At 40.8% G+C, this 15634-nt stretch overlaps 1 protein-coding gene across 4 annotated transcripts in view; it reads right to left on the minus strand.

The window, feature by feature from the left end:
* hecw1 (HECT, C2 and WW domain containing E3 ubiquitin protein ligase 1) overlaps nucleotides 1-15634 on the minus strand; it is a 462878-nt gene that overhangs the window by 77906 nt on the left and 369338 nt on the right. For all 4 annotated transcript variants that reach the window (XM_033050689.1, XM_033050680.1, XM_033050663.1 and 1 more), the window contains 5 exons: nucleotides 15096-15192; nucleotides 8738-8821; nucleotides 6418-6527; nucleotides 4731-4851; nucleotides 3925-4038 (listed from right to left, as the gene is read on the minus strand). In XM_033050689.1, coding sequence (XP_032906580.1) covers nucleotides 3925-4038; nucleotides 4731-4851; nucleotides 6418-6527; nucleotides 8738-8821; nucleotides 15096-15192 — 526 coding nt within the window. The remainder of the gene's footprint in view (nucleotides 1-3924; nucleotides 4039-4730; nucleotides 4852-6417; nucleotides 6528-8737; nucleotides 8822-15095; nucleotides 15193-15634) is intronic.

Below are 15634 nucleotides of genomic sequence, written 5' to 3' on the forward strand. Positions count from 1 at the left end.
AAATGCTGAAAATAAGTCTGGGCTGATCAGTTGTACTCAAGGCCTTATGTCTTTGGCACAGTTAATATTTCTGCAGAAGGATAATGACAGTTGCTGCACTGATCCACCACATTAGGGTGCACTGCAATCTCAGGGCAACAGCATTAAAAATGTGCCATGACCAGAGTGCTAGAAAATTCAAATATTGTCTTTTATAACTTGCATTTAACCCATCTATTTATAGAGTTCAATAAAATATCGACTTTTTTGATTGTTACTCTTCATTGTTTGGACTCAATTACACAGTCTCTTAAATCTCTTCCATTGCTTTAAATCTTGTGCTTAGCTATTTTAACACATTTTAGGGATTTTGCACATTTCTTATGGTTACCTACTGCTTTGTTACCTACCGCATTGCAATTATCTGCACTCAATTTCATGAGTGAATATTCTACAAAAGCATATTATATCTAATTAGTTTCTGAATCCAGGTGATACATATAAATAAATAACCCCATGAGAACACTCAAATCCATCCACCTCCCTTACATGATTCCTACAGTGAATATTTTTTTGTTTTTCTACCTCCATGGTCATTCCCAAAGTTTATCCTGAATCCAGTTTATTCTGAATACAGTTTTAGCATCATAATTTTCAAGGCTGAGTTAAGAGCTCAGGCATGATCTTGCCTTTCTAAAACTTTTTCTGTTTATTAGCCCTGGAATTTCCTTGAGGGGCTATCTATCTGCACTGCTGTGACATTGATGAGATAGCCAAGTCCCAAGCGACTGCCTAACTCAGAGGTGGAAACTGGAAGGAATTCTCAACACCAGCTATTATTGTTAAATGAGACTCAAGTTTACTTCTGTGAGTCAATTCTACCATTTTATTTAATGGGCTTGTTTCCTCTTGTGGCTTGGTCATCGTTCTTGAAGATGCAATCCCTGTTCCGGTGTTAAATGCGTCCTTTCATGTGCAATTTGCAGAATTCTTGGAGGCAATTTTGTATTTTTCCTGAATGAACAGTGCTCAGTACGTTCCTGTTGATAATAGACAATAGACAATAGGTGCAGGAGTAGGCCATTCGGCCCTTTGAGCCGGCACATGATTGTGGATGATCAGCAATGATCATAGCTGATCATCCACAATCAGTACCATGTTCCTGCCTTCTCCCCATATCCCTTGACTCCACTATCTTTAAGAGCTCTATCTACCTCTCTCTTGAAAGCATCCAGAGAAGTGGCCTCGACTGCCTTCTGAGACAGAGAATTCCACAGATTCACAGCTCTTTGGGTGAAAACGTTTTTCCTCGTCTCCTAAATGGCCTACCCTCTATTGTTAAGCTGTGGTCTCTCGTTCTGGACTTCCCCAGAAATCTTTTACAGTACAAAACTAATTCAAATAGAAGTATTTATATGCTGTGCCTTCCAGTGCTCTGAAATCTTTTGCAATGCAACAGCAATAATATTGAAAACATGCGCAGGAAGATTGCATTGTAGTCTGGGTTGTCAACAGCAGCAACGTTATGAAAGGATCAAGATTCGAAGTGCATTGCCGTGAAATTCTTCGCAATGTAATTGCAGTGGTTTCACTTTCTCTAATTTGTAAAGGACAGATGAGCATGTATTATTGCAAGCATGTGCCTGCTCAAAATGATTGCCAACTCAGATTTGTAGGTTTACCCAAGGTCGTTCTGGGCTACACCAATACTTTGTGTAATAGACAACGTTGACTTTTTATGATTAATTGCTTTATTGAAAAATATAGCATGGAAACAGGCCCTACAGCCCACTGAGTCCACGCCGACCATTGATTACTTGTTCCCACTAGTTCGATGTTATCCCACCTACTCATCCACTCCCTATATATTAGGAGCAATTTATAGAGGCCAATTAACCTACAAATCTGCATGTCTTGGCGATGTGGGTGGAGACCGGTGCACCCGAGGGAAACCCACGCAGTCATAGGGTGAATATGCAAACTCCACACAGACAGTACCTGAGGACAGGATCAAACTCGGGTCTCTGGTGCTATGAGGCAGCAGCTCTATCAGCTGTGCTGCTTCCCTGTTGTTAAAAACAATGCTTTTTCTTTGACAATCAATTTACTTCATTACAAACCACCATTGGACCTGCTGCTGGTCAGATGACATTTCATATATATGAACATATTCAATATGTAGCATTCAGAAATATTCCAGCTTCCAATACATTTAGAAATCTCAGAATAGTGTCCCCTCATTCCACCTCTCTACTTTATGTAAAGGGTGGACAAAGGTCGCATTCTTTATAGAGCAAATCGGATAGTGTCCCCCCCATGTCAATCCTGCCATCAACAGCTCCCTGTGTGCTCAACTACTCATTTCCCTGCTGAGTTAAAGTTCCTGGGACAATTCCAATGACATTTCGCCCCAAGACTCCAGTAAAAGAGCATGATACAAAGAGGTTAGGAAAGATCGAAAACAGTCTCCTGGAATCAGATTTTATTAAACAAGACTGGCTGAGGTAACTTCTGATTGTGTGAAGAGTAAACTGGTAAAAATATGCTGATTTAGGAAAATATCAAAGATTGATACAGCATGCCTGTGGATTTGCCTGGGATTTATATTCTATGGAATGGATTTCTGAAGTACATAAATTCTTGAATATTGTTTTTAGAATAGGAAATCATATTATTTGGCTATTCGTCAATTATACTGAACTGTGAAGCTGCATAAAACCGTATAGATACTGTTAGACATATTGTGAGGTCATTTAAAAAAGGACACAAAGTGTTGGAATAACTCAGCAGGTCAGGCAGCATCTCTATAGTCACTGAAAATCTGGAACCTTTACCACAAAATCAAATGGATTAATCAGAGTTAGGTACACTTTGGCGTCAGGGGTTAATGATCAGAGTTTTTTTTGTGAACTTTCTTTGAAAAGGTTACAGTAGTTTTCCATTAGTATTGATAAACAATATAACACAAAATATAACACCTTATATTTTGCGGCTCAACTACAGTCGTCCGTCTCTTTTTTATTTTTGTCTTGTTAAATGTATGTGTTGAGCTTAGTGGAGGGGGGGGATGTGGGGGAAACCGTTAGTCTCTTCCCTGTATGGGGACCCGACCTTTTCCCTGTCGGGTCTCCGGTGTCGTTGGGCCTAACATCGTGGAGCCGGCGGCGGCCACCGGCTCCAGTCGCGGAGGGCTCCAGTTGCGGAGCTGCAGACCTGACATCGCGGAGCTGGCCGTCTTCGGAGCGGGGAGAGCTGTGGTGGCGCTTGGCTGCGACCCGACTTTGGAGCTTCGGAAGCTCCGGCTGCAGGCCCGGTGGACAGGAACATCGGGAGCTCCAGGTCCCTGGTGGGAGACGGCTTTTCGGAGCTCCCGTAACGGCAACTTCTCCTGCTGGAATCGCGGGGTTTAAAGGACACGGAGTGAGGCCTAACATCGACCGGTGCTGGTTAGCGGCCACGGGGACTTACCATCGTCCGCCGGGGGCTCTAACATCGGAGCCCCAGTTCACCCAGATGCTGCAGTTGGACTGCTGGACCGCTGGCTGGTCTGCTTGAACCGCGGGGTTTAAAGGACACGGAGCCGGGGCCTAACATCGCCCCACGTGGCTATATGGCCACAGGACTTACTATCGTCCACCGGGGGCTTTAACATCGGAGCCCCAGTTCGCCCAGATGCTGCAGTTGGAATGCTGGACCTCAGGTGAAGAATAAAGGGAAGAGATAAGACTTTGCCTTCCATCACAGTGCGGAGGTGTTGGAGACTCACTGTGATGGATGTTTATGTAAACTGTGTTAAGTGTGGGTCTTGGGTTTTTTTGTAATGTAAAAAACTGTAGTAAATGTAATTTCGTTCAAACCTAGGTTTGAATGACAATAAATAGCATTCCATTCCATTCCAAATAAACTGAGCAAAATCAGTGATAAACGGATGAAGAAACTACATACCCTTCCTCTCCCACAAAGGTGACATACAGCTTGTTCCGTTGGAGATCTTTGCGTGAATAGGCCATAACCTGATTGAAGGTACCTTCCAGCAAGTGATCCCGCCGTATAATTAACCTGCAATGGATAGAGCAGAGCTAGAGTGAAGCGGTAGAAATAGCTGGATATGCAGAACTGTTGCCAGCAGGATTCTTAATGTAAGGAATTTCATTTTTTGCAATTGAAAACATATGTATTCTCTATTTGGAAAGTCCCAAATTATTTTTCTTGGAGAAAGTGTGGGCATTTTTAAAATCGGGTTTTTCACTGAATAACACATCTCTTAAATGGGCCTCCTCTTCACGAGACACTTTCCAAAATGAAACTGCACAACACAGCTGAACAATTGAAACAGAATCTGTCATGACTTTTTATAAAATTGGCTCAAACATTTACCCTTGCTCCAAATAAAGAGCATTTTCTGGAAGAAGGTGCATTTTTGCAAGGGAAGAATAAAATATGCCTTCATGTCTTTTTCATCACGGTCTGAAAGTTCTAAAGCGTTTTACATAGTTACTCGAGTGTTCAGCATGTTGAACAGTTACCATGTCATGCTCTTGTCATGTAGCTTGTGTGGAAGGTGCATGTCAAGTACTGAATGCCGAGCAATCTGCCATGAAAAGTTTTGTCGATAATAAATTCAATGAAGCCCAATTAAACCCAAATTTCTATTTTGTTCTGATTTACAAAACTCCATGCTGCTGGTGTATGAATTTGCAAAATAGATTCAACATCATGAAGAAATCATGAACAAAACGTGGTGCCCTTACTTAATCTTTCCTGGTCCTTGCCCATAACCTTTGGCCTCCAGTTTTCTGTAGAAATTTCTCAGTTTAGCTTCAAAATCTCTCCTGTATGGTGCAGGAGCCCTTGCACTGGCACGCTGCATACCTGCCAAACAAAATGTAAAAAACAAATTTCCATGTCTCCAAAATTCATTTCCAGTTTCCAGATTGTGTGACTAATTAAAAATAGTTCTTTATAATACAGAATTTCCTCATTTCTGTAACATCAATGTGTTTATACCTCACTGCTACAGTATACATGACAGATTGCAATAGATGCCCAACTGGGTTGGACAGGCTAGATGCAGGAAGATTGTTCCCGATGTTGGGGAAGTCCAGAACAAAGGGTCACAGTTTAAGGATAAGGGGGAAATCTTTTAGGACTGAGATGAGGAAAACATTTTTCACACAGAGAGTGGTGAATCTCTGGAATTCTCTGCCACAGAAGGTAGTTGAGGCCAGTTCATTGGCTATATTTAAGAGGGAGTTAGATGTGGCCCTTGTGGCTAAAGGGATCAGGGTGTATGGAGAGAAGGCAGGTACAGGATACTGAGTTGGATGATCAGCCATGATCATATTGAATGGCGGTGCAGGCTCGAAGGGCCGAATGGCCTACTCCTGCACCTATTTTCTATGTTTCTAATACCATGATCTGCCTGACCTACAGGCACAGCCATTCTTAAGTTTGAATAATACTCTTTTGCTGATGCGAGTCAGTGTAACCTGTGAGGGTGAATGTGAACAACACTTTAGAAACATTCCACCTGACCTGGGCCTGACAGGATCCAATAATGTGTTTCAGGTTCAGATTAGCTACTAAAAATGTTATAAATACTTTGGCTCAGATAACGTTTGCACCAACCATGTTCATGTCAGGGTTTCATTTTATATCTGAGAAAGCTATCTTCTTTGCTTATTTCTCAGAAAATGGCAAAATTGTGGATTTCTATCTCAACCTATCTCAAAACTGTAAAAATATTAACCGTAAGAATAAAATAAATTTGGAACATTAAGGCTGCATCCAAAATATGTTCTTTACATTGTTCTTAGTTTTTCTTGTTCTAATATCTCAAGTAATTGATAAATAAACCATGTAGTTTAGAACCAGAACTCCAATAGGAAATTCTAGAATTGTAACAGGTTTTAAAGGGTTAAGACTTTAATTAAAGGTTTTATCCCATCTGAAACATAATGAAGCTCCTGCTGGCAATAGGGGACGGGACAACATAGCTGGGCCAGGGATATGATGTCACTGCTCAGCAACCATCATTGTGCACTGTTAGCTGAATATTTCAGGATGTTGTAGTGAGAGAAATCCATACATATGGATTTACCAGAAATGATTTTTTGCTCATCACAACTCTAATCTAAATCTTTCACCTCCTCTAATCATATTCTGAGGTGAGATCTGACAATGACAGAATAATTGCAACTGCGGCATAATTCTTTCATCTAGTGAATGAAACCAGGTGAACTTGTGAATTTCCAGATAATCTGCTGTCTCGTCTCTTTTAAGTCGCCTATATTCGTTTTGCAGAAAATGACCACTTTGAATGCGAGTTCCATTTTTGATTGTGAGCTGATGATTTTTTTGCTTCAGGTTGCAATAGATGTGTATATACGTGCATATAATGGAATTCCAATACTAAACCCAAGCTTTAAACCAATTCACCTGGGGAATTTTGTGGTGAGGATCCAGGGGAGCAGCGAGGTGAGTAGCTGTATCCTGGATGAAATAAAGCATGTGCTGGAATGTGGGACATAATTTCATCTTCAAAGAGGCTAAAAGAAAACAGAGAATGTAAATCCATGTTTGATTTCTTTGGCAATAAGTTTCAGAGTGCAATCTATTGCTATTGACAAAACTTATTTCTTTCCAGAATTTTAAACTTAATTCTCTTACAAAAACACACATACAAATTCATACTCAGGTATAACAAATAAGGACACAGGCTGGACCTTATCGTCAACATCAAAGGAATGATCTTGATCAACTTGTGACATTGTGCTTCCAATCTCTGCAATTTGCTGCTTCCTATGGGAATTTGTGCTGTCCATTAAACTAGCCGGCAGAAAGCAAGCTATGATGATGATGATACTTTAATGTCGCATACCTAGGTACAGTGAAATTCTTTGTTTTTGTACAGAACACTAGAGTCACCACAAAGGCCCCGTCAAAGTTACAACTAGTACTCACCCCTTCTTTGCTCCCCCCACCGGCACCCCCCACCCCCTCCCCATGCCAGATCCCTCTTTGTTCCCAGCTAACCAATCAATTAGAAGAATATTCACAGCTGGTATAGCAAGAAATAAAAAACAGGCAATAAACATCATCTATATGTAATGGAAACAATGTTTGGGAGATTCATGTAGTATGATAAGTAAACTTCCATAGCAAAGCACCAATCTTGTTTTAATTTTTAACAATCTTTAATATTTAAATTTATTTTCAAACTAATGAAACTGTTCAGGGCCAGTGAGATTGTTCATCAGTAACAATAACAGCATTCATTAAAAGTTTAGTATTTCCTGATTGGACAATTTGTTTCTTCTGCTTTATTGTACAGTGAGATTAGAAGGCAATTAAATTAATTATGCCAAATCGGCAAATTCTGCACTGACCGCATCTCTATGAAGCAGGGGAATATTTATATCAGTGACCATTGAGTTTCTGCGTTTGACTCTATTTGACACAGGTTGCTCTTGGTTTCAATGGTATTCTGAACAATTCTCTTTGCAAAAATCCCCATGAGATGTTGGAGCCATTAAACATATATATTTTTGCTTGAAGCAAGTGCAATCCTTATTTATTCAAATAAGATCATGCTTTTATCTTCAAGTGGGAGGGGATGTTCATGTCCTTGACCAGTGTAATAATATTAAGACCTGCAATTAATACATAATATTTATATATATTCACAATAATAATTTTAAATCTCACGTCATTGGTCAATAAATAGAAATCAAGTGTTCCCAGGAATATACAAAATAAAATGAATGAAAAACATTTATTGTATCTACGTAGCTCTCTTACACTAGACGCTTGCGCTCTTTCTCTCTTGCTTCCTCCTCAGCAAAGGTGGTGCGGAGAATTAGAGCATTTGGGCAATGTTTGATCCCCTCTGGTTTTCTTCTGAACCCTTTCCCATCACAGAAGCTAGCAATGAGCCACTTCAACACATGAAATCAAACATGGATGAGTACTTTGAATATTTTATTTGTACTTTAGTTTAGAGATACAGAATGGAAACGGGCACTTCAGCCCACCGAGTCCACGCTGATCATCGATCACCCACTCGCATGTTCTATGTTATCCCATAGATCCCCACTCTAATCCACTCTCTACACTCTACGGGCAATTTACAGAGGGCCAAGCAACCTACAAACCCACACACATGAGGAAATCAGAGCACCTGGAGGAAACCAACGCGGTCACAGGGAGAATGTGCAAACTCAACCAATAGATGGTTAAAAAATCTGAGGTCAAAATCGAACCCGGGTGTCCGGCGCCGAGGCAGTGGCTCTACCAGCTGCGTAATTGTGCCATTATTTTTTGCCCGCATTTGCTCCACACCCCTCTAAACCTTTCTAATCTGGCTTCAGGGCTTCCACAACTCAGATCCCAAACCTTCCTAATTCTCTCACCACGCCAAACAGCTACAGTATAGAGTCGTCCAGCATGGAAACAGGCCATTTGGCCCAAGCACAATATCAAACGTTATTGACCAGATGACAACTCAGCCCTATATTAGTACACTTTTGGTTTGGTTTGCAATAGTGAAGAATTCAAAATTTACTGAAGTCATCAAAGCTTTGATTGTAACTGTACTTTTTCTTACCTGTAAAAGGCAGCAGCTTCATGATTTGCATTTTGCTGATTTTTTTCAGATAATATTCATTATACTTCTGTTCACTATACATCCACAGAATTGTGTCAAAGGTGATCAATTAAGGAGGGTCAGGGAAAATAGACTAAAATAAAATTACTTCACCTCAACAAAATAACCAAATCTGCGTCACATGACAGCTTTTCAAGACCAAGCGTTCCCTCTGTCCGAATGTAATGGATTTTCTCCCTGATATCAAAAGATATAGAAATACAGATATTTTTTTAAAGCAGCTCAAAAACATTAGGTTTAAAACGAAGAAGGCAAATATGACCTGGATTTATTCAGCTACTTTGGTTTTCATAAACAGTATATCTTTTTTGTTTCCTTAAATGCAATCTAGTTTTACTAAACAAATCTTGCACATCTAAACTAAATTTCAAAACCTTTGAGCTATTACTCTGAAGTAGATTATGTTGGAATTTCGGTAGCATTCATCAGAAATCTATAAATGTGCACAAACCGAATATTGCCCACGTTTTCCGAAGAAGCAAAATGACTTAAGCTTTCTATTTTTATGTGATTGCAGTGAATGTATACATATATTAATGTGCACAATATTCTATCAAAGGACCAGGTTGCAATTAGTCATAATAATGTGTTCATAGAGTCATGTGTTCTATAGTCCTGCTGAGTAGCATAACAAGAGAAAGAAATCTGACAAAAGAATTGTAAATTTATCACACAAATAACCTGAGTTTTCTAATATTGATACAATATAGCTACCAGTGATCTATGTTCAATATTTTCTGTATTTAAATTTTAAACAAAATTTTAAACAAAATAAATAAATAGTTCCCTCCTCTTGTTTGAGATGTTGCTGTAGTATATTCTTCAAGTTTCTTCTCATTCTTTTGTACTGTTTGACAGTAAATCCTTGGTATATCGGACCAGGGAGAATAGTGCCTGTTATTGCCGATTGTCTGCTATAACTGAGTAAGGTATTATCATTGTATTGGTACTAAAATCAAACAAATGCAGATGCTAGATAATATGCTAAAGGACACAGGTGCTGGAGTAACTCAGCAGGTCAGGCAGCATCACTGGAGAACATGGATAGGTGACGTTTCAGGTTGTCCCTTCTTCAGACTCTCGGTCTGGAACTGGGCCTAGAATCCAGGTGAGTTGACTATTCTAACTGGTTGGCGGGCAGGGAGAGGTGAGGATCTGCGGAGTCAAAGGTTGCAGCATGCAGGTGGCTGGAATGCAGGTAAGAGTCGGCGGTGGTGGTGACAGGTGCGACCTGGAAGTTGCATGAACTGGGGGCACCGTGCGGGCAGCCAGCACTGTAAGCAGCCGAGGCAGCAGCACAAGCTGGGGGTGGCACGAGCAGCTGGTCAGTCCACTATAACCAAAATCTGTTATAAAGAGTTCCATTATAACGAGGGTTAACAATACCTCATTCTATGGCAGAAATGTTTTTGACCTTCAGTATAAGTGGATCTTATCATACTCAGATAGAAACCTTACACACCCCACCCCACCCCAATCTAGTCAAATCTGCTGGAGAGAGTGTCAATTTTTTATTTTCCACTTCTTGTCCAGAGGCCAACTACAGCACCTCCTGTGAACCAAGTTTAATCAGCACATGGATTGGACCAAGATCTTTCCCTGCCAATGCCTTGGTAAAATAGATTGTGCCTCATCCTTCTGAGCCCACTGTTAGACCAGGTAATGTATTGGCTCATTGTAAAATTATATCAAAGTGTTAAAATCTCTAATTTAAATGATAAGATCTCTATGGTAAAATCTATAATTTAAATGATAAGATTTAAATGCTTCAAAAAGGCAGCCAACATCATCAAGGACCCACACCACCCTGGCCACGCACTCATCTCTCCGCTACCATCGGGCAGAAGGTACAGGAGCCTGAAATCTGTTACAACCAGCTTCAGGAACAGCTTCTTCCCCACTGCCATCAGGCTATTAAACTCGCCAACAAACAGACTCTGAACTGTAACAGCCTATTGCACTTTATCTGCTTATTTATGTGTATATTGAACTGAACTGTATTTTTGTTTACTATATTCTGTTGTGCTGCAGCAAGCAAGAATTTCATTGTCCTATCTGGGACACATGACAATAAACTCTCTTGACTTGACTTGACTTGACTTGACTTGAAAGATAATTTGAATATTCTGGGTTCTGCCTCCACCAAAAGCCCGGTGGTGTGGCCATCAAATTTAATAGAAATTAATCAAATTAAAGTTTGATAAAAATAGATATCGCTTGTTATGCTTTAAATATGCTTTACATCCATAGTTCACAAGTGACCAAGATCGATGACTCAGTCCATCCTACCCTAACTCACCATTGAGGTCAGTCCTGAAGACTCTGCAGCTGTTGGGCTCAACTGACTGGTGTGTGTTTAGCTGAGATAAAGGTTAGTTGTGTTTGTTGCTTTGTATCTTAGGTAAGCTGATGGTACTCATCTCATACATTGGTACAAATGGCAATTTGGACACAGAGAGGTCATCTGCCCTCGACAGATCTTAGTCATTCCTGCTGTGCGCCTAATAGAATTTAAGTCCGTTTACCAGGTGAGGGGTTGTGAGCCAAAGATGATCGACAGTCTATGGCTCTCACTGAATAAGTGAGGTGGGAGAACGAGGGAAGGGCAGAGGTGAAATAATGGTGGTGGGTGGTAAAATTAGCATTATTAATTCTTCAGTCAAAATCTTCGACCAATTAAAATAAGCACAAAGCACAGCATCAAACAAATGTAAAGGCTTTGGAAAATGTGCAAATGATGCTTAATGAAATACTTCCATGGATGAAAGACCTTTGTGTGCATGGATAAATTGGAAAAATGATGTTGTTCTCCTTGGAGGTTATGTGAGAGTCCAATAGAGACATTTAATATCATAGATAGAGAGAAGCTGCTCTCACTGGTGGAAGGCTAAAAGAAAAGGAATGAGATGAGAAATCTTATTATTTAGTGAGTAAGAATCGCGAACACTTTGTCAGGAGGAGAATATTCCATTGTGGAATATAAAAAGGGATTGGGTAAGTTACAATATTTAGACTGGAACTGCTAGTTACCCTTATGTATAGCCAGCACAGTCTCAATGGGCTAAATGGTCTCCCACCATCCTGTAACCTTTCTGCAATTATGCAAAAATGAACAGAAGCAGACTTTAGGACTATCTGTACATGTCAAATTAAGAGCAAATGGCAGGAATATGACCCTGTGATGGCAGGAATGGGAATTGCCCATTTCTCAAGAGTGCTCTTTAAAAAATGAATGCAACATGTGGAGCTTGCAAATAATCAGTGCAGTGACGTTGTTGGATATTACTGTTGTCTGTGAATTAAAAGGGTAGCATTTGGGGAGTAAAAGAAATCAAATCAAACATAGACCTTGCTTTATTCTCTAAAGAACTGATAAATCATCCTTTCCCAATTTAACTGACATCCCCTTTCAAACGCATTATTTTATTCAGACCAACTGGTTGCTTTCCATTCATTGATTTACTTCCACAACCTTTAGTGAACTTTGATTCAATGTGTAACAATGTCCTAAACTGAAACAGACATTCAGATCAAATCTGCTATTATTCCATTTTATTGCAGATTAGTTTCGGAAATAGCGCAGAAAATGGCCCTTCGGCCCACCAAGTCCGTACTGACCAGCGATCCCTGCACATTAACACTACCCTATACACACTAGAAGCAAATTTAAAATTATACCAAGCCAATTAACCTATAAACCTGTACGCCTTTGGAGTGTGGGAGGAAACCGAAGATTCGGAGAAAAGCCACACAGGTCACGGGGAGAATGTACAAATTCCTCACAGAGAAGCACCACCGCGGTCAGGATCGAACCCGGGTCTCTGGGGCTGTAAGGCAGTAGCCCTACCGCTACATTACCAAACCGCCCAGCAATTTCTGACCAAGAGCATTACACAACATGGCTTTTTAATGAACAGGTTGTGCAACTCTGTGGAGAGGCTCAGAATTGAAACAACATCCTCTAATCACAATTTTTTATTCTAATATTCTCCACACCATGTTGGGATACACTTCTATGTCATTGATAACTTTTGTGTTTTGGAATATTCATTCCCATAAGCCTGCTCTGACATTCAATGACGGTCAGGAGCCGCAACCCTAACTGAAAACCTTCTTAATAAACCGCACAATTAAGACCAACGGCTACTAAATACTGGCAGAGAAGTGGTCCACTAGGTGGCACCATCAATGGCTGCCTTGCCAACAGTCTGTCTGTCCTTTCCTACTTTGTGTTTTAATAGTGTGTGTTAAATGTATGTTTTTCATGTTCTTTAGCTTGTTTTATGTGGGGGTGGGGGGGGGTGGGGGGTTGGGGGAAACTTTTTCTAATCTCTTACCTCGACAGAGATGCGTTTTATTTTTCCGTATGGTATCTCTGTTCGTACTGCGGCCTAACATTGAAAATTTGGCGGCCTTTGCTGGAGCGACATTTGAGAGCTCCATCGCGGGGAGCCTACGGGACTTTAATATCACGGAGCCCGTGATCCCTTTGTCAGGGATCAACCTTGGAGCTCCAACCGTGGTGCTTGCGGACTTAACATCATAGAGCTCGCGGTCTCTGGTCAGAGACTGACTACGGAAACTACAAGCCACAGGAGCTTCGATCGCCCCAACGTGGGAGCTTCGATCGCCCCGACGCGGCTTTGATCGCCCCAACGTGGGAGCTTCGATCGCCCCGACACAGGGGCTTCGACAGCTCCGACCGCGGGAGAATAAAGAGGAAGAAGTTTGGACTTTTTTGCTTCCATCACAGTGAGGAACCTGCTGTGGGGATGTTTACGTTAACTTTTATGTAGTTGAGTGTCTTTTTGCTTTTTTTTTCGTATGGCTGTATGGTAATTCTCATATCACTGTACCTTAATTGGACCTTTAAAAGCTTTGAAACCTTTGAATCAGTGACCTTCCTTATCAGTAGAATTTATTACTTAAGTTTACTGAGTCACTGGAAAGATGTTTTTGCACAGGTAACAAATCAAATTTTCTATGTCCATTCAACGGATAAGGAATTTTCATGAGAGCTGTATTGGCATTTTCTTTGCTTATTATACCTTTTGCTTATAGGTGTGCTCATTAAAAAAAATGTTGTTGTAATATGGTGAGGCTGATAGACTCTGCGCTCTTGCAAGATTGTGCTAAGATGTATTTTTAGTCTGGATAAATGTCCTGCAGGTCCCTGCAATTGTGTAAAGTCTAATGCAGTTTGAAAGGGGGGGAGCAGTAAAACTCATTTTAAACAATGCACGCTCACTGGAAAGTGTTGTTGGATAAATTTATGCATTTTATTGTACCAGAAATCCAAAGGATTGGACTATTAAGGGTCAAAGGTCAAAAACTTTATTTGCCATTTGTGCTTACACACATAGGAACTCTTGTGCGGTTGTTCAGAGAGTCAAGTCAAATCAAATGAAAAAGACACACAGAAAGACACATAATCTATAAAAACATATACTTCTCTAGAAATATAAAAGAAAGTGCCTAAAACCCTATATAAAGGGGAAAGTGAGAGCATTGTAAATTGCACAAACCCTATATAAAAGTGTCGATTGCATTGTAAATTACACAGGCCCATGAGACAATATAATATGATATAATATGATATGCTATGAGGTAGGTCAGGACATCAGTTCATTTTGTTTTGGCCAAGAGTCTCACTGTGACAGGGAAGAAGCTCTTAAAAAAGCGTGTTCTGTTTGTGGCGATGCTGTCCGCTCGTCTGTGCCTGAGGTTGTATGTGCAGTTTTTGTGTTTGAGCAGGGAGTGAGCTGGATGTAGTGTGTAACTGATGATTCTCTCTGCTATTAATACTAAAGCAAGGACAGGGTCAACTTTGAGGCCCTGACAGTCAAAATGTCTGTGGCACAAGTGGCACAAGTGAGACATGGAGGTCAACCTTGAGATAATACGGCAATGTGTGCAAAGATAACCTTCAGAACTGGGAGGTTATGGTAAGGAAGGATGACGAAAGGAAACAAGCTTAAAATTTGATCCTTAATTCCACAATGGGGCAGCACAGCAGCACATGGGGTGGTACAATAGTAGAGTTGCTGCCTTCCAGCGCCAGAGACCCGGGTTCAATCCTGACTCCGGGTGCTCCTGTATGAAGTTTGTACTTTCTCCCTGTGACCGTGTGCGTTTTCTCTGGGTGCTCTAGTTTTCTCCCAAGGACATACAGGTTTGTAGGTTAATTGGCTTCTATAAATTGTTCCTAGTGTGTCAGATAGAACTAGTGTATGAATGCTCGCTGGTGAGCATGGACTCAGTGGGCTGTAGGGCCTGTTTCCATGCTGTATCTGAAAAACCAAATTTAAACTAAACACTATGTAGTGAATTCAGCCTCTGGACTTGTAGAGCACGCCAAGACTGCTGGTGTTGTTTGGGCATAAACATCAGTCAGTTCCACATACCGAAACAAAAACAACCCATGAACTCTATTGATGACAAATGCATTTACCTGAGCGTGTGATTTCTGCCGAGGCTGGGCTGCCGCTCTTGAAGCATTTCAAAAATGTTTGACTGACGGAGGAAAGCCACAATCTTGTCGTTGTACGCTGTAATTAGGGATGAAAATGAGAAATGAGCATTCCAGACTTTTTGTACATCTGTTTATACGTTTGCTATTTCTCCAACATATTTCCTGAGGAATACCTACTCGTGTTGGGGCACAGGTACTGATAGCCCACACACATCCTGCTCTGCTGGCCATTTTACAGTGTATACGCCTGAGCAGCAAGTATTGATAGTTGATTCTTCAGCAGGGGGAGGGTGTTACAGCCAGATTTGATCTTGTAGTCAAATACTACCTGTGCATGATTAGAATTCCCAGCAAAACTCCTTGGACAGCTGGCTGGGGCACAAAGCCTGACAATTTTTCTTTGTTTTAACTGCAGTGCTCTTGAGATGGTGCTGGCCTTCCTTGAAGGAGATTAACAAACTCTGTGGAGCTTGGGTGTTCAAGCTGAACCATTCTTGATCTGTATCGCTCACTTTAAT

The sequence above is a fragment of the Amblyraja radiata genome, chromosome 2 (genome assembly GCF_010909765.2).
Source record: "Amblyraja radiata isolate CabotCenter1 chromosome 2, sAmbRad1.1.pri, whole genome shotgun sequence".
Taxonomy (NCBI): domain Eukaryota; kingdom Metazoa; phylum Chordata; class Chondrichthyes; order Rajiformes; family Rajidae; genus Amblyraja; species Amblyraja radiata.